Below are 20,074 nucleotides of genomic sequence, written 5' to 3' on the forward strand. Positions count from 1 at the left end.
GCATGAAAAGCAAATCTTGGGTGACAGCATTTGAAAAAATAAAAAAATTAAAGCTTGTATTTACACAAAATGCTACAAATATTTTGTTCCAGCGGAAATTCAAGATTGGTAAAGCATATTTAACAACAAAAAAAAACTGGAATGTCACTCATATTACCTAAAGTTACTGTAAAAGTATGGTTTTGGCTGATATACTTAAAAGTACTGCATTAAAAAAAAAAGCAAAGAGTTATCTGTAAACATGGAAGTAAACAAACATCTAAAAAAAGTTCTCAGAAAATGTTAAACTGAAATGCATTCTATTTAAAAACAACAAGAAATTCAGGGGGACAGAGAATGGGACTTCTTTGAGCTCATGGCTGATCCAGGTTTAATTATTGCTTTTGCTCATGGCTTGCTGCTGCTGCAGCCCAGTGCAGGGCTGAGCCTTGCTTTGCTCAGGGTGAAAGTGCAAAAATTCTCCCCACTCCAGATGGTACCTGTGGAAACTGGTAAATCTTTGCTCAGGGGACTGCTGGCAACAAAGGTTCAATGCTAAGAAAGACACAGCAGCTGGGCTTTTAAAGGAAACTATAAATGCCACGTGAATGATGCTGTTGGATAAATAATTTGCTTTACTCTTCTGTCCCAACCCACTGCACCCGATCTGGTTACCCTTAGAAGGAGGGAGAGGAGGATTTAATCCTTTGTTTGGCAAAAGGGACATGGTGCCTGTTGTGCTGTAAGTAAGTCTTTGGTAGGATAAGAAGCTGGAAGGTAAAAAAAAAAGGCAATTTTTTTCTTTAAATCTATGACCGGTGCCAAAGATTGCCACTGCCCGAAGCGAAGGGCTGTCGTACCTTTGAGGAAACTCCATTCTCTGATGCCAAGCACCTCACAAAAGCTCAGATAAATTGATATGATTCGCTACATAGCACCGGTTGGGTCTGAAAATTTGATTCAAGAGCATTTCCAAGTGAACTTGCAAGCATTTTCTGAAAGCTCTGATGAGCATCTCTGCCTCAGCCTGTACGACTCCCTCCATGACCAGCCTGATGTACTGGGACAGATTTTCTAAAGGCACCAGGAGGGTTCAGGGGCATGGGGATCTACTGAAAGTCAAGGGGCTGGTGCTCCTCTGTCCACAGGTTCTTAGAAAATCCTTTCCTTTCTATCTCAAGCAGGCAGAGCCAGGTCAGACCAATCTACTTGATCAGGCACACGCGCCTTGACTGGGCGGAGAAAACGTTTTCAACGTTTGCCCCTAAAGGTCCAGTTGAAAAACCGCGGGGACACAAACAGAGTCCTGTCGGTATTGGGCAAAACAAAAGTCTGGTCTGTGCTGGATTTATCCAGAAACAAAAACCAAGTGCTTGAATTTTACAACAAAGTCTTAAGGAAAAAAAAGAAAAGAAAATCTGGGTTGCTGCCTGCAGCCACTCTTAACAACATTTCGACACAAAAGCACCCTAAAAATTACTTAATATGCATACAGTAAACCTTAAAAAGCCCTTCTCAGCAATAACAAATAATGTACAAATATAGTACCTTTTATTAAATAGGAAACAGCTTGCACTGGCAGTACATCTCTTTTTCTCTTGCTTACTAAACAAAAAACAAAACTGAAATGTGTAACCAGACACTGGTTTTTTAAGTGCTGCTGAGACTAACAAACGTTACTTTACAGTTACAAATAAATGGACAGTGGTATGCTTCAAGCTACCACAAACCAACAATAAATAGAATCAATTACAGCTTCCATCTTTGAAGGAAAACTAAGTATTAGAAGAAAAACAAAGTGTCTTACTTATACTTTAAGCATACTTGGTATACAACCTTTAGAAGGCAAAGACTTTATTAATTTATTATTTTTAAGAGCACGTCATCACGCAGATTGGAGGGCTGTACCATGCTAACGGCAGCTCGTTTAACAGCTTCGCTGCTAACGAGCAGTGAGGGTGGTGTCCGGCTCTGTGTGGCTGTGCCCAGCGTTGATTCACTGCCATACTTTGGAGGTAGCCAAAGATCACCCAAGGAGCAGCTCGGAGGAGGCTGCGGGCAGCGCTGAGGCAGTGGAAGGAGGGAGCTTTGGCCAAGCCCACTGGCACGTGCTGAACATCCCACTAAGCCAGGCTTAACACCTGCCTGGGGAGAGCATGGGGAGGATGACTCAGCTCCCACCACGTCCAGCTGATGCCATGTCACCTCCCTGCATGCCATGGCAGCCCTGGGCTGGGCAAAAATGGGGCTTCTCTGCAGGGTAGTTTGGCCACAGACAGGTTGGGGTTTGGGGGCAACCTGCTCTGCTTGTACCATCCCTGGGAGCCCCAGGGTGGCTTTGAAGGCGAGTTTGTGTCTTCTGTGTGGGCAGAGGTGAGTTTTGCTGCCCTTGTGCTCATCCCTCTAACAGGCAACAGCCACATCAGCTTCAGAGCCACCACAGCATCTGCACGGCTCCCGCATTTAATGCTAACGGGTGGTGACTCGCTACCAGGCAGTTTCTGTCTCAAGTTTGAAACCTTTTAATTTCCACTGAGTGGGCTGAAATTGCAAGGGGAGGGGAAAATGTTTCACCATTTCTCCCTTAATCCCACTTCTGAGATATTTAACAATTCATCATTTGCAAAATATGGGCTTTGAAACGGTTTTGATTTTTCTTTGGGAAAAAAAAAACCCTGTCGAAATCCAAATTATGCTGTCAAAATAGACCATTTTAAATATGAATCTTTTCAAATTTTGAAGTTCTGAGAAAAAATCCTTGGAGAAAAAGAAATTAGGGGAAGGGTGGAAAATATTTCATCCTTCCTACCATTTTTCCAGTGTCTCCACAACTACTGATTAAAAGGCAAGACTGTGTTGAAGGCAACCAGACAGCTAATAAAAATATTTTAAACACAATATTTCCTTCATAAGTTATATAAAAAGATCCTACATCCAAAATCATTTGATGTGGATGCATTTAGGTTGGGTTTGTTGTTTTTAAGTCACATTGTAAACTGGTTCACACTGGAACTGCTTTTCAGAGTTGGGTAAAGGTCTGAGGTTTACACTATTGCAGAAATGTAATAAAAAAAAAAAACTAAACAAAACAAAAAAACACTTTTAGAGACCGAAGTCAATATATCATTACATTAAGAAACGTTTAAAGGGTCCAAATGTCATTAAATAATTATAAATATTCTTTTAAACTTAAATGATGATTCATGTTAGCAAACAACCTCAAATTTTACACATTTATAATTTAAAAAATATAAAAAAAGAACATAGCCGAACACAAATACTATGTATACCATTTTGGCTCTAGTAATATATATTGCCATTCTCATATTTTGCATAAGTAATAACATTTTGCTTTTTTGTTTTTCAAGGTTTTGGTTATTATTTTTGGTTTTTGGCTAATCGAAGGCAAAACGAACGGATACAAAAGAAAAAAGGAAACCCCGGGGTTGGCTCACCTAACTTGAAAACTCATTCTCTTTAAGTACCCAAAAACAAACCAAGAAAGCAATGAACACAGAAATTCCAACTATTATCCGCAGCAAGGCTCGGACAGCTTTTTGGGACAGCTGTTTTCATCTGAATGGATCATAGCAAAATGGAAGCAACTTGCTCTTTGCTTTCCTTTTTATGTGCACCAATACAAACCAGGTGAATTGCACTACAGGTGTGGAGAGGGTCCCATACGTTGTATGATTGCAACTGTATCTGGAGTTCATGGTTAGTTTTGGTTTTTTATTAAAATGAAAGGGAATGCAGCCTTTGCCTTGCATCACCATGTTTCTCCTGATAGCCGGGGAGTCCATTCTCTCCTTGTTGGCAAAAGTACTCACTAGTTATTACAAAACTCTAGGGGGAAAAAATAGAAGGAAAAAATTCAAAAAAAAAAAAAAAAGAAAAAAAAAAGGACGGGGTGATTTTGTGTGTGTGTGTGTAGAAAGTACATTTTAAATATAAAACAAGGTAAAATGCTTCCAAGAGGGGGAAAAAAAAATAAAATATGTGCTTTGATTCACATAATCTGAAACATGGGTTGTGGTATGTTGGTAACTCTTGTGTTATTTATGGCCATTATCATCCCATCTACACAGTTGCACATATTGGTAAAATCTGGGGTTTTTTTAGAAAAAAGAAACAAAAAACAGGCACTTCGTAGTTAGTCGACCGTTTGGTGGTTTGGTGGATTTTTTTTTTTTTGGCTTCCGGAGGTCGGGCCGGCTACGGAAGAAATCTCAGTACGGCCTCCAAACGGACTCATCCATCCTGCCACTAGAATTCAAGACGGTTGGGGAGCTGCTGTGGCTGCCATCCGCCTCCACCCCGTCACTCTGGGTGGGCAAGTTAGGGTTTAGCAGTGTGCTGCCGTTGGACGTGGTGGTGCACGGCGGGAGCATCCTGGAAGGGGAGCGGTCCCCTCCCGGCACCATGGGGAACTGGTATGATCCTGACGAAGTGCCATAGTAGAGATATGGAGTGCTGCTGGTCTGGAAAGGTCCACTTTGGTTTTGGGAAGAGCCGGGGTAGGGTGGTGGTAGGTAGGTGTGGTAGTGAGTGGTTGCGGACATACCCAGTGACATGCCTGAGGTGACTGGCGGTGTATAGGTAAAGGTGGCTGGATAGTGCATTCGTGGGTTGGAGAAGCGGCTCTCAGTGAGGGATGAAATGCTTGTGAACTGCCTGGGATCTGAAAATGGGCCCAGCTCTGAAGCACCTAAAAAATTATAACAAAAGACGGGGGAAAACAATTCTGTAAATACCATTTTTTGTATCACGTGATGATAGAATTTTATTTTTCTAAGATAACCCACTTCTTTTGGCCCCCAAAAGAACAGCAGATCATATCAAGCAACACATTGCAAGGAACAGAGTCATACATCTGTCTTCTAGAAGCGCTGGGCCAAACTCATCCCTGGTCTAACTCCACTGATGCCAATGGAGGGAGCAGCATTGCCAACCTGAAGAGCTCAAAGGTCATGAGTCAGGTTGGGGTAAAAAAAAAAATCTCAAAAATCAAGAGATTGAAAAAGAGCCAAAAAAGAAAGAGGACAAAAATTTTCTAAAATCTAGAGATTAAAAAAAAGAGCCAAAAATGAAAGGTGGACTTGGAGTTGATTTGCCTTGGTTTCAGAGTTTTGAGGGTCATGTATCTCTGGTTTTTGCTCGAGCCTCTTGAAAAACTCAGGTCTGGTTGCACACAAAAACTGAGATTCCCACCTCAGCACAGGCTGTCAGGAGCTGGGGTTTCCAGAAAAGCAGAAATCACTTTGTAACTTGTAGTAAAGCTACAAGAGCTGGCAACACCAAGTTAACTGCACCACTGACACCAGGAGAGTTACACAGGGGTTGACTAAGTCCCACTTCTTGCCTTAAATCAATTTATTTAGGTGAGAATCCGCTCAGCTGCTTCCTTTGCCTAAAAAACAGTTTGCTGCATCCGAAGGATGGACAAGGCCATTAAGCTGATAGAAAAAAATGCAGATTTTACTCTTCAGAGAAGTTGATGGAAAATTACAAGCCCAACACTCTTTTTGCCATTGAAAAAAATTTGTTTTTGTATGTAGTCTCTGCAGTCTGGTTGAAAAAAAAAAAGACCACACAGTTTATGACTACTGTGAACGTCTGGATGGTAACGCTGTGAATTGGAGTCTAACGCAAAACAGGGATGGGTAAACTCATTTTGCCTAATTTCTAATCCCACATCAAACACCCAAAGCTTTGGAGCAGAACTGGAAAGCAAACGTTAGCTTGGTGATGTGCTTAGGAGATTGTGGGATGGACAGGAGCAGAAGACAAAGATGGTGAAAGCTCGTACTGAGAGCCAGAAGAGTGGAAAACAAAGAGGGTGTGGGAAAAGGACAGGGGGAAAGAGGGAAAGCTTAATGAGGAAGTACGGAGCAGGAGAAGGCAAATGCAGTGGCCAGTATGCAGCACACACATATATTTATAGAGAGCTGAAAAGAGCAGGGTGTAAATAAAAGGGGGAAAATTATGAAATCAAATGGACCCTCCCTGCACTTCCTGCTGATACTCCTACAGTTTTACAGCCCTCCAGATACAAGGGTTCACTCACCTCTTTGTCAGTCTGCTGATCCTGACTTAACTAAAAGGAAAATATGGCATCTTCTAGATGCCAAAATGATGTGCTAAACACTGAGATGCTCTGTGTATCCTCAGTTTAAGATGAAGCAATGATTTTCCTCGCAGTCAGGCTTCAGATCTGCCCTGCTGACATTGCTTTGTAAAAGAAAGGTTTCTCCAGCCCTTCTGTTCCTGGTCCACTCTGCTGTAAGCAACAGATTCCACAGCCTTTGCTACCTTGTGTGGCACATTTTGGAATTTGGATCACTATTCTGGCCTGTTCTCCCAGCTCAGTGAACTCATGCCTACAGAGATATCTAAAAGCAGCAGTGGGGCACAGCTCAGACACAGTTTGGGTTCAGGCTGAAGGACCTGGCCCACAGCCAGCCAAGCCTCCAAATCGGCCTGAAACCTGGGGATTACAATCCTCCATCTCTAACAATATTGAGCACAGAGCTATAAGTGGGCAGTAAAAGCCCATTCCAAACTCTGATGACAATGTGATTACTATTATCTTTATCTGGGACTGGATCAGTGACCTGTGGGTGAATGGGTCTGTCTCCATCATCAACCCCTCCAACCACAGCGCCCTGGAATGTAATATAACTTGTACCTTTACAGCAAACATTCTACTACTTGATGCAACTTCTTTCGTTCCCAACTGCAAACAATAGCCAGAGGCAATACCACCCAGATTCAAAGCTGTAATTTTGGAACACTATCCTTTATATTGTGAACAGGTCTGATACATATCTGGAAATATAAGGTTAGAACATAATTTCCCCAGCTGCTCAAAATACTGAGTTTCAATCTGCTACTGCTTATTGTGTTCTCTTTTTATTTTTTTATTTTTTTATTTATTGTTATTGCAACTCTCCCAGCATGAACAGAGTTGCTGTTAGTTTACCCTGATAGAAGCTAAACAAGGCTTTTACAATCAAAGGTGGAATTGGTGTGAGTCTAAGGGTGTAGAAGAACATTGGTATTTTTGGTTTCTTTGCAACTAATATTATTTTTTTTTTTTCTTAATACAAAGGTCTCCACACAGTTTTACACATTAAAAGGCAATCTCCCTTTCAGAGCTAGATCCAAATATTATCTGCATGGTGCTGCCGTGAGTTTATGTCTGTGTGGAATGACTGGGAATGTGCACACCACACGTAGGCATTTCAAATGTGGGGCTGCAGACCTCCTTATGTACCCTAGTAAATCCACACTTGTTTGTTTTTACTGTTGCTTGCAAAGCACAGTTGTATTTACCCAAAGGCCAAACAACCATAATCTTGTCTTATCTCACTCAGGGCTGTGTCCGCACAGCTCCTGCACACTCACTTCTGCAACTCCCCTTTTGCCCAAGTGCCCTTTGCTGTCTCCATAACTCCCTGCACAGGGCTGTGATTTGTTCCCAACCTTATTGTATCTCCATTATGGAAAGTCATTTTTAAAGATCAGAAAATAAAGTCTCATTTCTAAGGGAAACTTATGAAAAAGTCAGCTCTAAACTTCAGCTTCTTGCCACTCTCACTGCTGTTCAATCTTGCTGATTCCTTTTCACTCTCCTCCTCCTCCTTTCACTATGCTACCTCCTTATGTTAAGGTTGATTTTGGTTTGAACTTAGAAACCCCAGACTCCTATTAATTTATACATGTTAAGCTCTTTGCTGGGCTGGGAAGTGAAATAGTTCTACTGGGTATGGCACCCATCTTTGTATATCTAGCTGTGCGCAAACAGTGATGTGGATCAGCAATATAGTAACATGACAGTGCAAGTATATAATTCATAATATAATAACTATAATATTATAATAATTTATTTATTCCTCTCCCCAGGAGGATTAAAGCTTTATGCTAATTTTTCCTCCGTCAGATCAAGAAAACCATTTGCATCTGTGAGTTCCCACTCTTGTGATAGCTTGCACTAAATGGGTGAAGCATAGACCCTCTGCTCTACATTATGGGCACCACATTGCAAAACAATGCTTGTATAAAGAGAAGAGACTTTATTTTGTGCCACCAGAAAGACAGACATGTTGAAGAACACAGCAAGTGATCTTCTCCTATACAGTCTCATCAGCTGACTGGGCTTAACAATAATAAAAAAAAAAATTAGAAAAAAGTGTATTTTTGAAAAAAAAACCAAAAAACTTTAAATCTGAATGAGTCCTGGTTAAACTATTTTTAAATTTTCCAGGCTGATTCCTTCATAACATAGCCTGGCACTCCAGGTTTCTGAGAGCTAAATGTTTAGAGCAGAAAAGTGGTCATGATAATATGCCAATATATATGCTAACATCCCAGATTCAAGAATACTGCTTCAGTGTGTTTCATATTTAGAATAAGAACAATTAAAATTCCATGTGGCTTCACTTATTTTGATGCAGAAGCCTCATTAAAAACCTAGACCTGGGCATTTGCCAGCAGCCAGCTCAAATTGTTTTGCATTCATGCTTAAAACCCAATTTTACCTGTTGCAGCTCTGCAGCTCCACCATTCACAGCTGCATGTTTGCAGATTACAGATGCAAGTTAGTGCCAATTAATGCTCAGGTCTCATTTAATAAGCTGCACTTGTGGTTTGCAGAAAATCAGGCAACAAATTTCTGTCAGGTTTACAGCACTTTGGTCAATCATTCCCAATTATTAAAGATCATAATGTATTGTGGACAGATTAACTCCTTGTAGGTATAACCAGCTGACATCTACTTTAAAGACTTACAAGATATTTTTATAACTTAAAAATATTACAATTTTTTTTGTTATTTAATGCCATAAATGGTCACTAACAGGAAGGAAATCCCCTTGGGTTATTGCATATGTTTCATAGGGAAATTTCTAGCCCATCAAGTCAATGCAGAATCTTTCGATGCATGAAACCAGAGTAATTCTGTATTCACTGAGCAGTCTGTCTTGAGGAAATTCAGCAACATATAGTTAAACTTATTTACCAGTAGCTAAATGATTCCCTTGTGTTCCAGGGAACTTCAGTGTTAAGACATTTGCTGAAGTCGAAACTAGGTTTTGTGGGGTTTTGTTCAACAGTTCAATTCAGGCTGGGACATTGTACTAATTGACCTATTAAAATAGTTTTTTTCCTTCCCCAACATCTACGTCTCTGAATTATAAGCGCAGCCTGGATTACTTACAGCTGATAATATCGCCTTGGATGAAACATGCCACACACTTCACATGGTGACACGATTTCAGTCTCTTACAGCTTTGCCAAACTTTAAATGTTCTGGCTGAAATTGTCCATGCTGGGTGTCTGTCTCAGGCTAAATTTTGATTTATGCATTTATTTGTTTTTAAAATTTCAGCTGAAACTCTTCTGCTGGGAAAAATACATTGTTTTACCAATCTTAAACTCTGAGGAGCCTTCCTTTGAAAAGCTGTACCAGTTCCATGCTTTGAAGTAAGGACTTGAACTTTGGAATAGGAGTGGCTTTTGTGTGAGAGATGTTGCCATGAAAATACAGCCAAATATGAACAAATCATAAGCACTCTGATTAAAAATGGGCAGAAAAGTCTATGCCCCTATAAAGACACTTGTCTAGAGACTGGAATGAAATCCAGGAGTCACAAGTCCCAGCATTTTTTCTGCAAACATTGCTGAAACACAGGGACATTGCCACCTGTCCCCATGCCAGTCTAAAAAGAATCAGTCCATCGATGGCTCCATTCTTTGGGATGGCAGACCCTGAGTGAAAGGAGACCATGTGGGTGTTCGTATAACATTGCAAAGTAAAATTTGGGAAGGTGGGGTTATTTGGGGTTTACTTTTTTTCAGAAATCTGAGAAACTATAAACATAACCAGAGGTAAACAAAGGGGTATTATTAAGGCTACCATGTGAAGAGTGAGAAACTTTGGAAACACCAGCAGTGAAGTTGCTTCTCCAAATGCACTATGACAAAGCATTCAGATACACAAGATGCTATTCCTTTCTCATTAACCTGCCCAAGCTGGCCATCTCTGGAGATGCATCTGAGTTGAGGAATAGAGAAGACCATTGTCTATATATTCCCCAGATCCACTGCTCCAAGAAATCAGAAGGGGTGAAGTGAACAAGGCGAGAGGGACCCAATTATTTCCTGAGTTAACTGGATTTTATATGTGTTTCTGCCACATGGCTCCTACATGACTCAGTTGAAATGTCTCCAAATCCCATTTTCACTTCCCTTATTTTCTGTGTGCAACTAAGATGTTGGCTTCTGATTTGCACGTGCGCTAAACATTCCCAGCTGCAGCTGAAGCCAACAGGATCACAGGTCTGAACACAAGGATACAGACAGAACTGGAATTGTGCTGTAGGTGACACACAGAGGGTACACTGAACGACACAAGACCTTAAGGTCAGTCTCATTTCTCTTTCTAAAGAGGGTTCTTTTTTTCTTGGGAATATTGCACTACAGTGAATAAATGCTATGGCAGAAATATTAGAGCAAAACCAAGCAAGAAATTAAGGATTCCTTCTTCAGAGCAGCACTTAATGCTCTGCAATAAACAAGGCCTGAGGAAATGCAAAGAACAAGAAGCAAACAAAATATTGAAGAGCTGCTCATTAAGTTAGCACTGTCCATCCTGTGCACTGAATGAGACAGGAATCCCGTGGGAAAAGTGTCATGTGATCCTGTAATTAAAATTTGTAATATAATGCATAAGCAGAATGAGACTGATTTAAAGTTGCACAGGCAATGTAAGCACTGGGATTTTCTAATTTCTGAGCTCCTGGTTTTGCCAGTCTGAGGGATTCTTTGCAGTGTGTTTTAATGGGGGAGTGATTATTTTCCATCTGGATGTCTTTGGGGTTTCCCCCAGCATCCTTCTGTATCAGAGGGACAGTGTTACTTTGCTCTTGGTTTTGTTAAATTCTTGTTCCCTGTGTCTGCTAATAAGTGTTTATTGAATCACACACACACTCAGCATCATCTTTCTGCTTTTTTCCAGGCAAGCCTCTGTCTCTCCAAAGCTGCTGTAGCACCTTCCCTCTGGAAGAATGGAGTTTGGGACTGCAATTCCCAGGGATCCCAAAACACCTCCTCCTATATCTATTCCTTGCTGTAGCTGTGAGGTCCTGATCTCACAAACCTACACTGGTGCTCAGCTTGGTGCAGGAGCTCAGGGACATTCCTCCCACACATCCAGCAGCGAGTGTCTACGTGCTGGGAGGGCGAGGTCCATGCAGCACCCCAGAAATAATGCACCGGGCTTCTCCCTCCCTGGTTTACTTTCTGGATGAGCATTGTGTCATCTGGATATTTGGAACCATTTATCATAGGAAATTATACGTTTTTAAATGCTCTTTCCCCTCCCTTTAGTTCAGGAGAAAAGAAAGTTAAAAAGAATTTGACATTATTTTTTTCTCAATTTCCTCCCCGCCCAGGTCACCCCAGAAAGGTCTCCAGGCAAACAATAGCTGCAGAAAAGGTGTGAACTGCTCCCCCCTCTTTTCTTCACCTCAACAAGGTGTTAACTTCAAGGCCTAGTTGGGACCATTTAAACTGCAACATTATTAAGCACAGCAGTCTCACAAAAGTCAGAAGGAGGAAGGAACACTTTAACCCTTTCAGAGCCTTTTACAGAGCAGGCAAGACCCTCATTCCACTGCATCCCTTCTCATAGTCACTCAGTACCCCAGTTCACACAGTAAACTGCATGCTGGAACCTCCTGGTATTTAGGTAACAGGTCTTTAGCACCTAAAATACCACAGATTAATTTGCAGATAGATGTTTTCATTGAATTTATGGTGCTACACCTAAGCCCTTTGCTGGGAGAAACACCCCATAAATAACATAGTTAGTAGTGGCCATTAAAGTACCACTCGTGCAAGTAAAGGAGAGCATTTCTCAAACAGAGATGTTATATTGCTTAACACCAAAATTGGATTCTCTTTGCATTTCTTCAGCCTGGGCTCTGTCATTACCTGTCCTGCTCCCTCAACAGCACTTTTCTGCTGGATGAAGCTGCTTTCCTTAAGGCACTGAAGTCTTGCTGGGTGACATTAAGCACTGAAACACAGATGGCTGCTCTCTGCACTCCCAGAAAAAGCTCATCTAAAATTTAGGGAACATCAATAGGTAGAAAAATGTAGCAACCAACCCCTCCAACATGGACTGTTGGGAGCAAAAAATGAAGCTCTGGAAGCTTCAGCCACCACCATCTCATTTATAGATGTTGCCTCACTTATACAGGATTTATAAACCTTCCTAATGAGAACCACAGGAGGGGAACAAATGGTCACATTACAGAAATAGACCCTGGGTTGGTGGTTATGACCTGCCACCCGTGGATGCCTGTTGACCTGGTGTGATGGGGAGCCTCTGAACTTCTCAGCCTTTGCTATCTCATCTCAGTGACTCCGGTCTGGAGCTGTCACGGGTGATTTGGGTGGAAAGGAACTGGCAATGTATCAAAAGCCCCCTGCTTGTTTAAAGTCTCAGGCCATCTACACGCTGCACTGGAACCAAACAGTAAATAAAGTTTCCTGGAAATAAGTCCAGGAGCTCTGCAACACCGCGTGGCACAAACACGCACGCAAGAGCGCAGCGCTCTCCGCTCACTTTTCCCCAACTTCTCCTGCTTGAATTTCAGCCGTCACTGCTTTCCGCCAGCCGAAAGGCATCAGCAGGAGCACTTGAGGCTTTTCTTGAAGAGCAACCTCAGAGTGTTGTATACAGCAAGGGGGTGAAACCACAGGGCTACGGAGCAGGCACGGCGATGGAGAGCAGCGGGACAGGAATCCTGAGTAAATCCAGTGAATGGGAAGATAATATACATCATGGCTCGCAGGCGACTTTATTCCTTCTTTTTCTTTTTTTTTCTTCTTTTCAGAAAAATGTGCCTTAACTGTCCAGTATAAATATTTGTTTCCAATGTTGTCATGAATTGTACTTTTCCACTGCATGCTACTAACTCAGAAATACCATCTGATCCTCGAGCAGACACAAAGGAACTATGTTTTGCAGGGACAGAGAAGGGGGGGAAGCCCTTGGCATTGCTCTGTTATTTCACCCTTTAAACCCCTCCTTTTCCCTCCCCATCCAAATTTTCCTTTCGCATCTTATTCGACTAATGGACATCTCTCCTGAGGACAGAGGATTCCTTGCTGGTTCTTGATTAAGAGTTTTTAAGAAGCCGTGAAGGAAGATATTCTTTGAAACTGGATCTACTGTAGGATAGGAGCCAGCACACAGGACACCGTGTCTTTCAGAGAGGGCCACACACAGTGCCACTCCAGTCATATGACTTCTCTGTCACATCCTGAAGCCATTTCCAGCTCGTGTGCGAGTTTGTACTCCCATTTAGAAAAGGATGGGATATATTGGGAACACACATATGGAAACACTTTCAGGGAATCAGTTTCCATGAAATCCATAATAAGCCAAGTGGCTTCAGATGTGGCAGTGTGCCTCAGATTAGCCAAAAAAAAAAAAAAAAAAAAAGGGAAAAAATAAGGAAAATTCTTCCCTTTCAGTCCTTATTTCATTTTCGGGGGGGTGGGGGGGGGCGGCGCGGGGAAGGAAAAGAAAAGAAAATTAAAATCAACTAATGACTTAGGGCTACCAAAACAGGGTAATACAACCCTATATCACAAAATAATACAACCATCAAGAGCACTCCTCCTCCCCCAAATAAGGACACTACTATCAGCATTCCTGCAGCTCCCAAAAAGCTCTCCTGGCATCTACCAAGCTCACATGGGGTTAGCAGAGTGGTGGTCCTGCTATGCCAGCCTGCACAGGTTGGGCAGGTGCCCACTGTCTGGGCAATTTTTTCCTTCCCTTACAAATTTTCCTTCCTTTCCTTTCCTTCCTGACCTTCCAAGAGATACAATTCAGTGATAAACTGTCCGTTAAGTTAATCTCCTGGAAAATGCTGGATTCAGGAGAGGATATGCTCTGGATGGGGTTGGCTGTACCCAAGCCATACTAAAAGCAGGGTTTATTGGGGGATGGTGTATTTGCCAGGCAGGGGGTGGAAATCACCTGCCTGCTGTCCTTGGAGCCAAAGCTTAAGAGCAACTGCCAGGTGCCCTCACTGATGAGTCCCAGAGAGCAGAACAATCCCAAACAGCACAGAAAAGCACTGGAGGCCACGTCAGGGCCAGGCAGGAGGGAAGCACCCAGCTCATCTGAGCTACTGTGGTGCTGGAATAATCTTTGCACGTCTGAGGAAGTGGGAAGAAGCACAGATCAAGTGGCAGGAGTTCAAATGGGAGCTGGAGAGATGCTACGTGCATCTCTGCAACAGATACCCGCCTTTTTATCACGAGAAAATAACCAGGAATTTGGCTGCTAATTGGGGCCGTATCCTACAAACCCCGCTTTTCCTGACAAACAAATGACTCCACAAATAGTCCCTCTGTTTCCAATAGGGTTATTTGCGGTAGGAGGGACCACCCAACATGAGAGGATCAGGCCCTCCATTCCCTTGCTCTGCTGCTCGCTTCAAACTTCCACAGCCAAATGTGAACACAAAAAAAATACCCACGAACTGCAAAGGCTTTTCCTCACCGCTGCTGGAAAAGCCCTGGACTAGGATGGCTGTGGAAAGGTCTCGTGTGCTATTAATATGATGCTCTTCCTGGCTTCCGCTGCTGAAATGGGGATTTGCCATTTGTTTCTCAGGCTGGTTCTTTCCACTCAAGCCCCAGCACAGTAACTAACTGAAAACTTCTGCATCAAGGAGAAGGTCTCTTTTAAAGTTTGGCTTGGCTTTGCTTTCAAAGAGTTGTCTGTATATTTTAGAATATGTAGAACTTGCCTTTGATTTAAACCTCGCTCTTAACAATAGACAAGAGATGATTTCTCTACTGAACGATTTAAACAAAAACAAACATATTTTGGTTACTCAGCCTTGTTTCTCAAAACGCTCTGTTTTCTTTTTTTTTCCCAGAGAAAAATCAAACCCTACAAATCGTTACACTTCTGGCCAAAAAACCTTAAATTCACAAATGTAGATAATTCATTTTTTTTTTCCCCTGAACAATATCATACACAGAGAAAGAAGAGCACCTCCCCAGCCCCCAGACATCCATAACACATGAAACCCCCTCATCTAAACAATGAAAACCATACTTTTCTCCTCCAAAATAACTTCTGCCTTCAAAGGACTTTTTCAGCCTCGGTCCCTGTCCACAAGCAGGGCCATGATGCTGATTTCTAATCCTCCCCGGCACGCAGTCCCGTGTCCCCAGAGGGAGAGCAGCCGCTCCTCGTCCTGCGGAGGCAGCAGGAGGCGGCTGCTTGTGCTGGGAGCTGGGGCAGCCGCTCCGAGGCGACGAGGACACTTAGCCCATGGGACTCCTGGCTACTGGAGAAAGGAGAGGGGAGATACCAGGGAGGCATTTCCATCTTAGGTTAAGGATTTTAGCAGCAGGCGCAATAATGCTGTTGGAGTGAAAACAGTGGAAAATAACTCATCCAGTGACGGCCAGAGTTTTTTTCCCTTACAGTGAGAATGCATTTCCCCCACGTAACACAAACAGTAGTGACATTGGGCCCTGTGATGAAATGGCCAAACACGTCAGAATGACTCAAGACTCACTGGCCAAGGAAATTTCAGGAGGCCCAGGGTGAGAGGGAGCCCTGTGGGGAGAACCATAGGTGGGCACCAAGCTGAATCCTGCTCCCATGCCATGGGACAGAGCGAGAACAGCTCGGGGATGTCACAACCTTGGCACGGCAGGAGCGAAGCTGTGGCTCTATAGCCACAGAGCAGGACTTGCAGGACCATCACCATGAGCTCCAGGAAGATGGAGGAAAACTGCATACAACCTCTGGGCTGTTTTCACTGGAGCTGTTGCTCTCATAGCTAGGAGTCAAAAATACTGAGCTGTGTAAAGATCTACAGAGGTTTCAGTCCATGGGTTTAGGCACTCAGTGCCTGTTTAGATACCAAGCTGCCACAAAATTCAGCAGAACACAGCTAAACATAGCTGTACAGCAGGGCTAGAGGCACTGTATCCCTTCTTATGTTCACTTTAACAACATACAATTTTCAATCTTATTTAATAAAAGCTGTGTAAATCCCTCTGTATATTTTTTTCATTCCTTTCAGACCTAACCTGAGCCTCCTACTAAATTAAGGCAAAATACTGTAAGCAAAGTTTCAATCCATTATAAGATGGTCTACACAGCATCCCCATTCATCAGCTGAGCTGAAGCTTAAATCAGCCTAACTCGGAACACCTCTAAATAAATGCTTCTTCTCCATAGTGTAAAGTCTGAATATGGGTTTTATCCTCCCAGGAAGGTGGTGATGAGAAAAAGAAACAGACTTGAGTCTGTAACAGCTCACATCATAAACATGCTTGAGGCTGTTTGATGTACAGCCCCTTAGGCCATACTATTAGCAGCACTTTAGAGCATCAGTAGAGATTTATCTCAGATATAATATCTTGGATTTTAAGTTCAGATCATCAGTAGTGATTGGGAATAGAAATAGAAAGCCCACTTAACCATTAAAGCTGCTACAAGGGAAAATGTGATACAATGCTTCCTAGCTTTTGCTGTTGATTTATTTTGTGAATTTGGGCAAATAATTTGATCTTTCCTGTGTAAATTTTGCTTACTATACAAGGTATATTTCAATAGTTCATATTAGGCAAATGACAAAAGTTAGTAGTACAGTTTAGATAATACTATGAAATCCTTTGTTGGAAAAGATTAAAGGTAAAACCCAACAGACATTTTTTATAAGCTCTTCAATGGTGAAGATACAGAAAAAGTGAAAGTCAGAGCAAAGAGCACTGGACTTGAAATAAAATTTCATATGCAATCCCGATTTCTGAGATAAAAAGGATGCATACAAAGTCAGCCTGAATTAGCACCTTCAGTTGTCCTCATCTGCTTGAGAAAGCAGCAGCAGAATTGCTTTAAACCAGGCCTCCAGTGCCTGTGCAGCACAGGCCAGTGAGAGCAGGAGCTGGCCTGGCTGAGCACCAGGCGCCAGCTCCAGCCCCACTGCGGCTGGAATGGCTTCCTCCATGGGCAAACAGCCTGTCCAAAAAACAGCTCCAAACCAGTCTGGCCCACCTACATGGGCCAGGCCAAATGAGGAACTGGTTGGGTTTGGACTACCCTTAAACCCAGCTTCCTATCTAATTTTGGAATCTAATACAGTGGCTCCCAATTCGGCTCCAGTGCTGCTTAGGTCCTCCCTGCGCGCCTCTTCACCCATGAAAAAGAAAACAACACGGGTTGGCTTTTAGCAGGAATCAAAATGAAAACAAAAACAAACAAAAAATCCCTTTGGAGGGAGATATTTGAGAGAGGAAGAGGGAAGAAAGGGGGAAGAGAGGTGCCTTTTTCCCATTGCCAGGATTCCTCTGTGGCTCCTCCAGCCATGCCAGCATCCACATCACAGTTCCCGGGGACTTCCTCTGAGCAGCTTCTGCGAGATGCCTTGTCCAATGAGCCATTTCATCTTGGTCTTATGTTGCGGAGATTTCGGGTCAGCAGCCCTCCTGGTGTTTCTGAGGCACTTGCTTCCCTTCCTATTTGTCCAGCCAGTTACCTTTGCAGAAGGTCTGTTTTTCAGTAGTCAGTCCCTAGACTGGATCCCAGGCCTTGAAATTTGCACCCTTGAGGGTATCTAAATGTTTATGATCTTTTTTACAGAGGTCTCTATACTTTCAAGGCTGACAAACCCTGTCCAGCTCTAGTCTTTTAACTGCACTCAAATTAGCTATTTCAACTGTAATTAATTTTTTTGGCTGGGATTCCTTCTTTGGGACATGGTTTTATTTTTGTTTTCAGTGGCAACAACACACATAACTAGTTGGCTCCACTCAACAGGAATCATCTGCAGATGTTTGATCCTATTTCTCCACACAGGAGCACAGGTCACGTGATCTCACAAGGTTTCTGTCAGTCCGATAAGACTGTGACACTACAGACCTACAGGAAATATAATTGATCCAGCAGCTCCTTTGAGGTAATTCCCACCTACCCAAGGGTAAGCAGACTCACAGAGCTGTGTCAACAGCTATTAAATACAGTGATACAGATAGACACCTTCAGCTGTATATGTATATTCTGATTTTGAGCTCCAGGGGAACTGAGGGACCATTTCTGGCCAAGCTGGGAAGGCGATGGGTCCTGGATGGCCCCTTGGCCTCACCTGACCAACACCATTTGCTTCTTATTACAAGTGTGACAAGCAGCTTTTCCTTTCTTTCCTGCTTGTTCTGAAGCCTGGAAGGAGGTGAAGAGCCTCAGATCTATCTCAGAACCCTCCTTGCAATTTCATTTTTGCACTCCCTTCTGACCCACACTCACTATTACCTGGCTCTAGTAAAACTGATTTCCCTTTTTTCCTCCTCCTTCTTCATTGTAGAGTCCTTAGCACAGGGGGGATGAGACCTCCAGACACCATCACAATAAAAACACTCTCTGCATTCAGCAGTGATTCCAGCAGAGGTTCATTAGCTATTTCTAAATACAACTACTGCTTTGATCACTGAACTGCATTGCTTGCAGGAGCCAAACCTGCATGCTCCAGATAAAGCCAAAACCTCAACTGATGCCTTGTCAAGGGGACTGATTTCCAGTTTGTGGAAATTTTTCAATCCCACAATCAGCATTCAACACAACACAAAACATCATTTCAGTGCAAAATTAAATATGGCAAGCTGTGATTTTACAGACATGTATCCAATAAAAATGATGTGCCTCATAGATTTGATCCTGTACCTGTGCTTCAAACTGGTTTTCCAAGCAAGTCCATTGTGAAGTCTAATTAATAAATTTAACCAAGATGGACATAGCTTTAGCTGGTGGCTTTATAATATTCTGACAATTCTAAACAGTATCTGTTTAATAGGAAAGGGCATTAAAAAGCAGCGATGCCTGTGGATCAGACAGTGATAGCCCAGTTAAACATTAAAAATAACGAGTGGAAACCACACATGTGGCATCACTAGAGCTTGTGTAGGGGCTTTTCATCTCAGCTAAATGAAAGAGGCTTTGTGGGTACCGCTCCTAACCCAAGCATACCACCTTTCACTGCTCACTGCCAGAGATTTGTGATGTTAAGAGATGGAAAGATTGCCATGAGATGCCCTACCCCTCCAATTTGCTTTCAGAATTGATCCTTGGTTTAAAACCTTCAGGCTGTTTTCTCTGCCAATGCTCCCCTTTCTTACTATTGCTCCCCTTTCTCACACAAGCCCAAGGAGGCTTCTTCTAGCTGACTGTCCCAGCACTCCCAAATTACAAAATAGCACATTACAGCTAACACTCATGGCTACCACAGGATAAAAGGCCAAATGGATGGTCAGAGAGCCTTTTGGGAACAACAACTGGGAAGTCTGGAGATTACATGGCCTAGACAGGGTTGAGCACACAGCACATTGACTCCTCTCCTCCTCCAAACACACCTTTAAACCACCACAAAATCCCCTGCATTAAGTGTATGATGATACCTCTCTTGACAGAACTAAACTTCTTCACACAATGAGAACATTGCCTGGTCCAAGTAATCCCAAGAGATTAACACAGCTGTCTATTTGCAAGTTTGCCTGTGGAACAATTAGGATTGTGGAGAGCAAAGAGGCTGCTCTAGCTGGGTGTCTGCTCCCCAACAGGGCCTTAGCATCAGCTCTGAGCTTTGCTTTTGACAATGGAAATGCAAACTTAACCTGGGAGGAAAAGCTCCCGTGACTACAGTTTTGTTTCTTAAAATGGAATAATAAACAGTGCAGAAAAACTAAGGGAGGACATGCATCCTACTGTTTTATTCCTTTATCTTCATCTAGGGTGGTATCTGAGAAATTAAATTCATTTTGTTAGGACTTTGCAATTGAGCAAATACAAGGACAGAAAAATTCCTAAAGGAATTGCAGAAGCCCACAAAGTCAGTGAAAAATGCTTTCCCAGTTAATTTTTTCAGGTGGGTTGGAAAAGTAGAGTGGTGCTATTAATTCAACCAAAAATAACACCTTTTCAGCAGATACAGTAGGAGTTTGGCTGATTAGGAAGGGAACTTCCAGGATTTTATAGATTATAGTGAAGCCACAGCAA

At 42.6% G+C, this 20,074-nt stretch overlaps 1 protein-coding gene across 5 annotated transcripts in view; it reads right to left on the bottom strand.

Annotated features, from left to right (window-relative positions):
• Positions 1 to 3,872: 3,872 nt before the first annotated feature.
• RUNX2 (RUNX family transcription factor 2) overlaps positions 3,873 to 20,074 on the bottom strand; it is a 150,512-nt gene continuing 134,310 nt past the window's right edge. For 4 of the 5 annotated variants that reach the window (XM_041480940.1, XM_041480942.1, XM_041480944.1 and 1 more), the window contains one exon: positions 3,873 to 4,687. In XM_041480940.1, the coding sequence (XP_041336874.1) occupies positions 4,209 to 4,687 (479 nt within the window). In that variant the 3' untranslated portion in view covers positions 3,873 to 4,208. Of the gene's footprint in view, positions 4,688 to 5,980; positions 5,995 to 12,474; positions 12,508 to 20,074 lie in introns of all 5 variants that reach the window. The other variant, XM_041480941.1, reaches the window with a different exon arrangement.

Source organism: Pyrgilauda ruficollis, unplaced genomic scaffold (genome assembly GCF_017590135.1).
Source record: "Pyrgilauda ruficollis isolate IOZ18807 unplaced genomic scaffold, ASM1759013v1 scaffold54, whole genome shotgun sequence".
Lineage (NCBI taxonomy): Eukaryota > Metazoa > Chordata > Aves > Passeriformes > Passeridae > Pyrgilauda > Pyrgilauda ruficollis.